Source organism: Panulirus ornatus, chromosome 7 (genome assembly GCF_036320965.1).
Source record: "Panulirus ornatus isolate Po-2019 chromosome 7, ASM3632096v1, whole genome shotgun sequence".
Classification (NCBI taxonomy): Eukaryota; Metazoa; Arthropoda; class Malacostraca; order Decapoda; family Palinuridae; genus Panulirus; species Panulirus ornatus.
This window is the reverse complement of record NC_092230.1, coordinates 35,722,187-35,734,656: the sequence shown is the minus strand read 5'-3', so window position 1 is coordinate 35,734,656 and position 12,470 is coordinate 35,722,187. Positions and strand designations below refer to the sequence as shown.

Below are 12,470 nucleotides of genomic sequence, written 5' to 3'. Positions count from 1 at the left end.
AATAGAAGGATTTAGAAGCTGTTGATGCAGTTTATTTTTTATGAGCAGGGAGCAGCAGTCTGACAAAGGAAGCTGTGGCTAAGCATGATGCAGCACTTAGTACAGTACAGAAAGAGATGGAGGAGCTTAGTGTGGATGCTGATGATCTGCGTAGTGCTGGAAAGACCTTTAACACCTTTGCTTCCAATATCAGTAATTGTACGCTCCCTGCATTTGAGAAGTAAGTAAAAAAAATAATTTTTTAGTAATCTGGGCCTGACAGGAGCATGGAATTATAATAACTTCTTTTATTATATCTAAACATATTTTTGGATTTGAACTTGCACATGAAAGGGTAGTGAACCTTAAACCATTGCAGGAATTCACTAGCCAATATTTTGCTTTTCATATACTGTGAGAACAAAGTTCTCTCTCTTACTCTTCATGTCACTACTTAGATCATAATAGTATTAAGTACCATTATTTCTGAGTAAAACGGGTTAATGTGTAACCAAGATTAAGTTAGTAATCTCATGTGATACTGACAAGATATATGATATAACTGGAGATATAAGTGGTTACAGCCAAATCTGAATATGCATGTTTGTAAGTAGAATACAACATAGACCTCAGCTTGTGGAAACAATTAGGAGAAATTGTGTCAAGTATGAAAGTTCATCAAGCAGGCAAGTCAGGATTTCTTGCTTTATGCAGTTTGATTAATCATGTCATAATTTCTCAGATTTTTCTTTTTTGTTGAATCCTAGTAAGTTAAATGTAGATTATATTAACACTAGAACAATCAGTGTGATTGATCCAGCATATTAAAGTACAGTGTTATTATCCTTGGGGATAGAGGAGAAAGAATACTTCCCACGCTTTCCCCATGTCTCGTAGACTGTATTTTAACTTTCTTAAAGGGGAAACAGAAGAAGGAGTCTCGCAGGGAGTGCTCGTCCTCCTTGAAGGCTTAGATTGGGGTGTCTAAATGTGTGTAGATTTAACCAAGATGAGAAAAAAGGAGAGATAGGTAGTATGTTTGAGGAAAGGAACCTGGATGTTTTTGCTCTGAGTGAAACGAAGCTCAAGGGTAAAGGGGAAGAGTGGTTTGGGAATGTTTTGTGAGTAAAATCAGGGGTTGGTGAGAGGACAAGAGCAAAGAAAGGAGTGGCACTACTCATGAAACAGGAGTTGTGGGAGTATGTGATAGTGTAAGAAAGTAACCTTTAGATTGATATGGGTAAAACTGAAAGTGGATGGAGAGAGATGGGTGATTATTGGTGCCTGTGCACCTGGGCATGAGAAGAGAGATTATGAGAGGCAAGTGTTTTGGGAGCAGCTGAGTGAATGTGTTAGCAGTTTTGATGCACGAGACCGGGTTTTAGTGATGGGTGATTTGAATGCAAAGGTGAGTTATGTGGCAGTTGAGGGAATAATTGGTGTACATAGGGTGTTCAGTGTTGTAAATGGAAATGGTGAAGAGCTTGTAGATTTGTATGCTAAAAAAGGACTGGTGATTGGGAATACCTGGTTTGAAAAGAGAGATATACATAAGTATACGCATGTAAGTAAGAGAGATGGCTAGAGAGCGTTGTTGGATTACATTTTAATTGATAGGCGCGTGAAAGAGAGACTTTTGGATGTTAATGTGCTGAGAGGTGCAACTGGAGGGATTTCTGATCATTATCTTGTGGAGGCAAAGGTGAAGATTTGCAGAGATTTTCTGAGAAGAGGAGAAAATGTTGAGGTGGAGAGAGTGGTGAGAGTAAGTGAGCTTGGGAAGGAGACTTACACGAGAAAGTACCAGGAGAGACTGAGTGCAGGATGGAAAAAGGTGAGAGCAAAGGACATAAGGGGAGTGGGGGAGGAATGGGATGTATTTAGGGAAGCAGTGATGGCTTGCGCAAAAGATGCTTGTGACATGAGAAGCGTGGGAGTTGGGCAGGTTAGAAAGGGTAGCGAGTGGTGGGATGAAGTAGGATTATTAGAGAAAGAGAAGAGAGATGCATTTGGACAAGTTTTGCAGGGAAATAGTGCAGATGACTGGGGTCAAGAGAAAGGTGCAAGAGGTGAAAAAGAGGACAAATGAGAGTTGGGATGAGAGTGTATCATTAAATTCTAGGGAGAATAAAAAGATATTTTGGAAGGATGTAAATAAAGTGTGTAAGACAAGAGAACAAATAGGAACAAAGGTGAAGGGGGCTAATGAGGAGGTAATAACAAGTAGTGGTGGTGTGAGAGGATGGAGTGAGTATTTTGAAGGTTTGTTGAATGTGTTAGATGATAAGAGAGGCAGATATAGGTTGTTGTGGTCGAGGTGGTGTGCGAAGTGAGAGGGTCAAGGGGAATGATTTGGTAAACAGAGAAGAGGTAGTGAAAGCTTTACAGAAGATGAAAGCCGGCAAGGCGGCAGGTTTGGATGGTATTGCAGTGGAATTTGATAAAAAAGGGGGTGACTGTTGTTGTTGAGTGGTTGGTGAGGATATTCAATGTATGTATGGCTCATGATAAAGTTTCTGAGGATTGGCGGAATACATGCATAGTGCCATTGTACAAAGGTAAAGGGGATAAAGGTGAGTGTTCAAATTGAGTATTCCTGGGAAATTATATGGGAGGGTATTGATTGAGAGGGTGAAGGCATGTACAGAGCATCAGATTGGGTGAAGAGCAATGTGGTTTCAGAAGTGGTAGAGGATGTGTGGATCAAGTGTTTGCTTTGAAGAATGTATGTGAGAAATACTTAGAAAAACAGATGGATTTGTATGTAGCATTTATGGATCTGGAGAAGGCATATGATAGAGTTGATAGAGATGCTCTGTGGAAGGTATTAAGAGTATATGGTGTGGGAGGCAAGTTGATAGAAGCAGTGAAAAGTTTTTATTGAGGATGTAAGGCATGTGTACATGTAGGAAGAGAGGAAAGTGGTTGGTTCCCAGGGAATGTCAGTTTGCGGTAGAGGTGCATGATGTCTCTATGTTTGTTTAATTTGTTTATGGATGGGGTTGTTAGGTAGGTGAATGCAAGAGTTTTGGAGAGAGGGGCAAGTATGCAGTCTGTTGCGGATGAGAGGGCTTGAAAAGTGAGTCAGTTGTTGTTTGCTGATGATACAGCGCTGGTGGCTGATTTGGGTGAGAAACTGCAGAAGCTTGTGAATAAGTTTGGTAAAGTGTGTGAAAGAAGAAAGCTGAGAATGAATGTGAATAAGAGCAAGGTTATTAGGTATAGTAGTGTTAAGGGACAAGTCAATTGGGAGGTAAGTTTGAATGAAGAAAAAGTGGAGGAAGTGAAGTGGTTTGGATATTTGGGAGTGGATTTGGCAGCAGATGGAACCATGGAAGCAGAAGTGAGTCACAGGGTGGGGGATGAGGCAAAGGTTCTGGGAGTGTTGAAGAATGTGTGGAAGGTGAGAACGTTATCTCAGAAAGCAAAAATGGGTACATTTGAAAGAATAGTGGTGCCAACAATGTTGTATGGTTGTGAGGCATGGGCTATAGATAGGGTTGTGCGTAGGAGGGTGGATGTGTTGGAAATTTGATGTTTGAGGACAGTATGTGGTGTGAGGTGGTCTGATTAAGTAATGAAATGGTAAGAGAGATGTGTGGTAATAAAAAGAGTGTGGTTGAGAGAGCAGAAGAGGGTGTTTTGAAATGGTTTGGTCTCATGGAGAGAATGAGTGAGGAAGGATTGACAAAAAGGTTATATGTGTCAGAGGTGGAGGGAATAAGGAGAAGTGGGAGACCAAATTGGAGGTGGAAGGATAGAGTGAAAAAGATTTTGAGCGATTGGGGCCTGAACATGCAGGAGGGTGAAAGGTGTGTAAGGAACAGAGTGAATTGGGACGATGTTGTATACTGGGGTGGACTTACTGTCAATGGATTGAACCAGGGCATGTGAAGCTTCTGGAGTACACCATGGAAAGGTCTGTCTGGATGTGGAAAGGGAGCTGTGGTTTTGGTGCATTACACATGACAGCTAGAGACTGAATGTGAACGAATGTGGCCTTTTTGTATTTATCTGGCTCTACCTCACTGTAGGGTGGGTGGGAGGGTAGAGTGGGGTAGGGGGTTGGGGCTGTTTCCTCTGTGGCAGGGTGGCAACAGGAATGGATGAAGGCAGCAAGCATGAGTATTTACATATATATATATATATTTTTTTTTTTTTTTTCAAACTATTTGCCATTTCCCGCGTTAGCGAGGTAGCGTTAAGAACAGACGACTGGGCCTTTGGGGGAATATCTTCACTTGGCCTCCTTCTCTGTTCCTTCTTTTGGAAAATTAAAAAAAAAAAAAAAAAAGAGAGGGGAGGATTTCCAGCCCCCCCCCCGCTCCCTTCCCTTTTAGTCGCCTTCTACGACACGCAGGGAATACGTGGGAAGTATTCTTTCTCCCCTATCCCCAGGGATAATATATATATATATATATATATATATATATATATTCAAACAATTCGCCATTTCCTGCGTTAGCAAGGTAGCGTTAAGAACAGAGGACTGGGCCTCTGAGGGAATATCCTCACCTGGCCCCCTTCTCTGTTCCTTCTTTTGGAAAATTAAAAAAAAAAAAAAAGAAAAACAAGAGGGGAGGATTTCCAGCCCCCTGCTCCCTCCCCTTTTAGTCGCCTTCTACGACACGCAGGGAATACGTGGGAAGTATTCTTTCTCCCCTATCCCCAGGGGTAATATATATATATATATATATATATATATATATATATATATATATATATATATATATATATATATATATATATATATATATGTCGCTACCTTGCAAACGCGGGAGACAGCGACAAAGCAAAATAAATAGATAAATGAATACATATATGTCTATATGTATATGTATGTATATGTTGAAATGTATATGCATGTATATATGTCAGTCTCTAGCTTTCATGTAATAATGCACCAAAACCACAATTCCCTTTCCACATCCAGGCCCCACAGAACTTTCCATGGTTTACCCCAGACGCTTCACATGCCCTAGTTCAATCCATTGACAGCATGTCGACCCCGGTATACCACATCGTTCCAATTCACTCTATTCCTTGCACGCCTTTCACCCTCCTGCATGTTCAGGCCCCGATCACTCAAAATCTTTTTCTCTCCATCTTTCCACCTCCAATTTGGTCTCCCACTTCTCCTCGTTCCCTCCACATCTGACACATATATCCTCTTGGTCAATCTTTCCTCACTCATTCTCTCCATGTGACTAAACCATTTCAAAACACCCTCTTCTGCTCTTTCAACCACACTCTTTTTATTACCACACATCTCTCTTACCCTATTATTACTTACTCAATCAAAGCACCTCACACCACATATTGTCCTCAAACATCTCATTTCCAGCACATCCACCCTCCTGCGCACAACTCTATCCATAGCCCACGCCTCACAACCATACAACATTGTTGGAACCACTATTCCTTCAAACATACCCATTTTTGCTTTCCGAGATTATGTTCTCGACTTCCACACATTCTTCAAGGCTCCCAGAATTTTTACCCCCTCCCCCACCCTATGATTCACCTCCACTTCCATGGTTCCATCCGCTGCCAAATCCACTCCCAGATATGTAAAACACTTTACTTCCTCCAGTTTTTCTCAATTCAAACTTACCTCCCAATTTACTTAATCCTCAACCCTACTGTACCTTACTCTTATTCACATTTACTCTCAACTTTCTTCTTTCACACACTTTACCAAACTCAGTCACTAGCTTTTGCAGTTTCTCACATGAATCAACCACCAGCGCTGTATCATCAGTGAACAACAACTGACTCACTTCCCAAGCTCTCATCCACAACAAACTGCATACTTGCCCCTCCTTCCAAAACTCTTGCATTCACCTCCCTAACAACCCTATCCATAAACAAATTAAACATCCATGGAGACATGTCACCCCTGCCGCAAACCTACATTCACTGAGAACCAATCACTTTCCTCTCTTCCTACACGTACACATACCTTACATCCTCGATAAAAACTTTCCACTGCTAACAGCTTGCCTCCCACACCATATATTCTTAATACCTTTCACAGAGCATCTCTATCAACTCTATCATATGCCTTCTCCAGATCCATAAATGCTACATACAAATCCATTTCCTTTTCTAAGTATTTCTCACATACATTCTTCAAAGCAAACACCTGATCCACACATCCTCTACCACTTCTGAAACCACTCTGCTCTTCCCTAATCTGATGCTCTGTGCATGCCTTCACCCTCTCAATCAATACCCTCCCATATAATTTCCCAGGAATACGCAACAAACTTATACCTCTGTAATTTGAGCACTCACTCTTATCCCCTTTGCCTTTTTGTACACATTGCACCCAAGGTGCAATGTGTACAAAAAGAAAGAACACCTCAAACATCCATGGCCTGAGACTCATCAGCACCTTGCCAGCTACCATGAGAGACCACATGGGATGCACAGTGAAGTGTAAGAGTTTACTGCACAGGTATCTACAAAGTGTACCAGAGTAGCCAGGCTTTGGGGCCTTTGTAGGCCTGGTCACCCAACAACCTAATCCAACAGCCTGGGCATAATCAGGCTGTGGGGTGAAGATTCCTGAAGATTTTACCAGGCATACTTTGTGAATACAGGAAATGATGGACATGTTGAAAAAAAGAAGTGAACATATTGAGGGAAACATTATTCACTCAAAGTTGTAGAGTTCTTGAACACTTAAAAACATGTCGAAATGGTGATATTTGATGTTGATGAAGATCATAAACAAATTGTTCATGTCTTTGGCTCAGCAGTTTTGAAGATTTATATCATTTTAGAATGTATGTCTGTTTACACCACTAGTTCAGACAGCTCTGAGATGTGGTAAATGTTTTCTCTTTTACCTCCTACTTCCCTTTCCCTTATTCCTTCCATGGGCTTAGGAAGAATTTTCTTCAATAAAGTCTTTTAACAGGGTAAGTCCAAAGAGGGAGAGGAAGGTTTCTATGGCTCTTTCATGCTCTTACACCACCCCAACTTTGATCACAGGTTTATTTGGAATTATTATATTCACATATTACTCCTTTATCGTTCTTGCAGTTTTGAAATTTTTAAATCTGATTATCATCAGAGTTCTAAAGCATTTTGAAGTTTTTTCACTGAAACCTCTGATTTACTTTTATGGGAATATTTTGTTGGAAAATAATTGAGATACAAGTATCTTAGTTACTTTTTAAGTTATTCTCTTTTTTCTTTTTGCTGATGAAATGAGAGAGCATTAAATGTTTACAACTTTCAAGTTTCTTGATCTGAGAAACGTTGTTAAGACTGAACAGTTCTGTGTGAGATGGAAAGAAAGTTGAGATGTCATACCAAGAAACTAAGCAAAAAAACTTGATAGAAAAGATTTAATGAAGTATTTTTATAATAACAGAGTTTTGAATGAAAGGATTAATGTAAGTGATAAAGCTATGAATGCATACCGTATCAACGGGTTTAAAAAGTTCTCTGATAGTAGAGAGGGTTCAAGAGGTAGGGACCCACAATTCTAGCACTCCTTGTACTTTACAAATAAGTAATTTCATACCTTGTATAACATTTGTGTCTAGAAGATAAGTACTGTGCCTTACATTTTATTGTTTCATGACAAGGTTCTTTCACTCTCAACAGATTCTTCAGGAACTTCAGTGTTACATCAGAGCTCCAAACCCGAATGTTGGCAATCCATGCTGCAGCACAAGAGTATATGACAGAAATTGGCATGCCTGAGACATCAACTTCATACTTTTGCAGTTTGGTATGATGAATTGATTTAGTTTTATGTTTTTATACATATTCTGGTGATTGGTGATTGGAGATGTTACTAGACTCTGCCTGCTCGAGGTTATACCACAAATGAAAAGCCACTTTTGGCAAGGCTATATAATTGGAAGTGCAGTCTCATCATAGAACTTCTCATTCCAAAGGAATCCTCATTTCCTTGCTTGTGGAAGTAGTGATAGGTCTTTCTGGTCTCAAGCTAAGGGCATTGCAAACAACTTTTGTTGCTTTATCTTTCCTTCATTTCGTTCTGACAGCACTATATCTGTCTCTCTCATACACAAAACACTTATCTTTGGTTCCCATTTCTCCACTAACTTTACCTTGGATAACTCTAACTTTCCTTCACTCCCTGATGATCCTTTTACTAATCCTATGTGGCTCCCTGTAATGTCTTTTTAGACTGTCCAAAAAGTGCTTCTTTCTCTGGATACAGGCAAGGCATATGGTACTGATGGCATCCATTTGTGCATCTTGAGTGTGCCTCTGAACATGTGCTTCTGCTTCCTTGTCTTGTGTCTTTAAAAACTAAAACTTTTCCTTCTTGGAAGCATGCATTGGTACATCCCATCCTTAGGAAGGGTGACCATTCTGATCTCCCTGACTATTGTCCTGTTGCTTAGATATCTATTTCCAAAGTCATTGAATCCCTTCTCATCTCCAGTATCCTTTAGCATCTTGATTCTCACAGCCTTCTCTATGGTCACCAGTATGGCTTCTTTAAGGCAAGATCCACTGGTAACATTCTTTGCTCTCTCACTAATGGCCTGTCATCATCACTGCAAGATTTTTGAGAATCCTTTGCAGTTGCCCTTGACATACCCAAAGCTTTTGACAGGGTTTGCCATCAGTTCTTATCTCTGAACTCCTTTCTCTTGGCTTCCCTCCCACACTTTATTCCCTCATCTCTAAACTTTCTCTCAGTCCGATTTATTTCTGTGGCTGTTGATGGATCAGCCTCCCCCCTTCTTTTATCAATAGCAGTGTCCCTCAAGGTTCTGTTGTATCCCGTTTGCTTTTCCTCCTTTTTATCAATGATTTTTTCTTTCACAAATATATATATATATATATATATATATATATATATATATATATATATATATATATATTTTTTTTTATTATACTTTGTCGCTGTCTCCCGCGTTTGCGAGGTAGCGCAAGGAAACAGACGAAAGAAATGGCCCCCCCCCCCCCCCCATACACATGTATATACATACGTCCACACACGCAAATATACATACCTACACAGCTTTCCATGGTTTACCCCAGACGCTTCACATGCCTTGATTCAATCCACTGACAGCACGTCAACCCCGGTATACCACATCGCTCCAATTCACTCTATTCCTTGCCCTCCTTTCACCCTCCTGCATGTTCAGGCCCCGATCACACAAAATCTTTTTCACTCCATCTTCCCACCTCCAATTTGGTCTCCCTCTTCTCCTCGTTCCCTCCACCTCCGACACATATATCCTCTTGGTCAATCTTTCCTCACTCATTCTCTCCATGTGCCCAAACCACTTCAAAACACCCTCTTCTGCTCTCTCAACCACGCTCTTTTTATTTCCACACATCTCTCTTACCCTTACGTTACTCACTCGATCAAACCACCTCACACCACACATTGTCCTCAAACATCTCATTTCCAGCACATCCATCCTCCTGCGCACAACTCTATCCATAGCCCACGCCTCGCAACATACAACATTGTTGGAACCACTATTCCTTCAAACATACCCATTTTTGCTTTCCGAGATAATGTTCTCGACTTCCACACATTCTTCAAGGCCCCCAGAATTTTTGCCCCCTCCCCCACCCTATGATCCACTTCCGCTTCCATGGTTCCATCCGCTGCCAGATCCACTCCCAGATATCTAAAACACTTCACTTCCTCCAGTTTTTCTCCATTCAAACTCACCTCCCAATTGACTTGACCCTCAACCCTACTGTACCTAATAACCTTGCTCTTATTCACATTTACTCTTAACTTTCTTCTTCCACACACTTTACCAAACTCAGTCACCAGCTTCTGCAGTTTCTCACATGAATCAGCCACCAGCGCTGTATCATCAGCGAACAACAACTGACTCACTTCCCAAGCTCTCTCATCCCCAACAGACTTCATACTTGCCCCTCTTTCCAAAACTCTTGCATTTACCTCCCTAACAACCCCATCCATAAACAAATTAAACAACCATGGAGACATCACACACCCCTGCCGCAAACCTACATTCACTGAGAACCAATCACTTTCCTCTCTTCCTACACGTACACATGCCTTACATCCTCGATAAAAACTTTTCACTGCTTCTAACAACTTTCCTCCTACACCATATATTCTTAATACCTTCCACAGAGCATCTCTATCAACTCTATCATATGCCTTCTCCAGATCCATAAATGCTACATACAAATCCATTTGCTTTTCTAAGTATTTCTCACATACATTCTTCAAAGCAAACACCTGATCCACACATCCTCTACCACTTCTGAAACCACACTGCTCTTCCCCAATCTGATGTTCTGTACATGCCTTCACCCTCTCAATCAATACCCTCCCATATAATTTACCAGGAATACTCAGCAAACTTATACCTCTGTAATTTGAGCACTCACTCTTATCCCCTTTGCCTTTGTACATATATATATATTTTTTTTTTCAAACTATTCGCCATTTCCCGCGTTAGCGAGGTAGCGCTAAGAACAGAGGACTGGGCCTTTTTTGGAATATCCTCACCTGGCCCCCTCTGTTCCCTCTTTTGGAAAATTAAAAAAAAAAACGAGTGGGGAGGATTTCCAGCCCCCCGCTCCCTCCCCTTTTAGTCGCCTTCTACGACACGCAGGGAATACGTGGGAAGTATTCTTAATCCCCTATCCCCAGGGATGTATATATATATATATATGCATATTATAAAAAGAGTGTGGTTGAAAGAGCAGAAGAGGGTGTATTGAAGTGGTTTGGTCACATGGAGAGAATGAGTGAGGAAAGATTGACAAAGAGAATATATGTGTCAGAGGTGGAGGGAATGAGGAGAAGTGGGAGACCACATTAGAGGTGGAAGGATGGAGTGAAAAAAGATTTGAGCGATTAGGCCAGAACATACAGGAGGGTGAAAGGCCTGCAAGGAAGAGGGTGAGTTGGAATGATGTGGTATACCGGGGTCAGCATGCTGTCAATGGATTGAACCAGGGCATGGGAAGCATCTGGGGTAAACCATGGAAAGTTTTGTGGGTCGTGGATGTGGAAAGGGAGCTGTGGTTTCGGTGCATTACACATGACAGCTAGAGTCTGAGTGTGGACGAATGTGGCCTTTGTAGTCCTTTCTTAGCGCTACCTTGCACGCTAGTAGGGGGAAGGGGGGTGTCATTTCATGTGTGGCGGGATGGAGACGGGAATGGATGAAGGCAGCATGTATGAATATGTGCATGTGTATATATGTATATGTCTGTGTATATATATGTATGTATACATTGAAATGTATAAGTATGTATATGTGCATGTGTGGGTGTTTATGTATATACGTGTATGTGGGTTGGTTGGGCCATTCTTTCGTCTGTTTCCTTGCTCTACCTCACTAACGTTGGAGACAGCAACAAAGTATAATGAAAAAAGATAATATATTTAACGAAATGTTTTGGTGCCTCAGATTTTAGACATGATTCTAGGTCATTCATGCAACTGAATAAGAATATGACCTTCATTTCCTTCTCGCAGCTATAGTTTTTGAGATGATGCACTTATCAATAAATGTACCTCTCATGAGCATACATGGTTTTAAGCAGAGCTTAAAATGTGTGCTTCTACACAGTGGCAACAACTATGGATCAATTCCAACTGGTCACTCAAATAAGATGACGGAACAGCAGGAAACTATCGCCCTGGTCTTACAGAAGATATCATACCACAATCACCAGTGACTAATCTGTGTGGATCTTAAGATGGTGATTTTTCTCTTGGGTCAGCAGAGTTGATACACCAAGTATCCTGCTTTATCTGACTCTGGGATAGTAGAGCTAAGGATGAGCACTGGGTGAGAAAACACTGATCATTTTACCACCATTGCACAGTTTGTGAAGGCTTTGAACAAAGAAGGGGACTGCTTTGACTACTTATGCAGAAAATTTCCAGTGCTGAGCATAGAGAAGCTGAAGGCACATATTTTCAAGGGTTACAAATCAGGGAACTCATGAAAGACCCACATTTCCAAGATTCAATGAAAAATGCTTAGGCAGATGCATGGTCTTCATTCACTCTGGTTGTAAGGAGTTTTCTTAGTAACCTTAAAGCAGATAACTACTCTGAACTAGTGGAGAACATGCTCTCTTCTTTCCATCAACTTGCATTACCTCCACAGCCACTTGAATCGTTTTCCAGACAACCTTGGTGACCTAAGTGAGGAACAGGGTGGAAGATTCCACCAAGATGAGATTTAAGAACCAGGGAAGAAAGATACCAGGGACACTGGAATATTCATGTGATGGCGGATTACTGCTGGACCATTCAGTGTGATCGTCCTGGGGCAGCTCACTGCAGGAAGTCTTTGAAACGCTGTTTTTATGAGGTGTCTGAGTAAATGAATATTTAACAATGATATATAACTTTATGTCTGAGTAAATGAACATTGTATTAATGATATATAACTTTCTGTGCTTGTTTCACCATTATCTGATTCCATGGATGTAATTTCATCATTATTTATATGATTATACTTTGTCGCTGT

At 41.0% G+C, this 12,470-nt stretch overlaps 1 protein-coding gene across 1 annotated transcript in view; it reads left to right on the top strand.

The window, feature by feature from the left end:
* LOC139749523 (RRP12-like protein) overlaps positions 1-12,470 on the top strand; it is a 249,271-nt gene that overhangs the window by 46,150 nt on the left and 190,651 nt on the right. The window contains exons 3-4 of the mRNA XM_071663484.1: positions 49-220; positions 7,600-7,726. Of these exons, the coding sequence (XP_071519585.1) occupies positions 49-220; positions 7,600-7,726 (299 nt within the window). The remainder of the gene's footprint in view (positions 1-48; positions 221-7,599; positions 7,727-12,470) is intronic.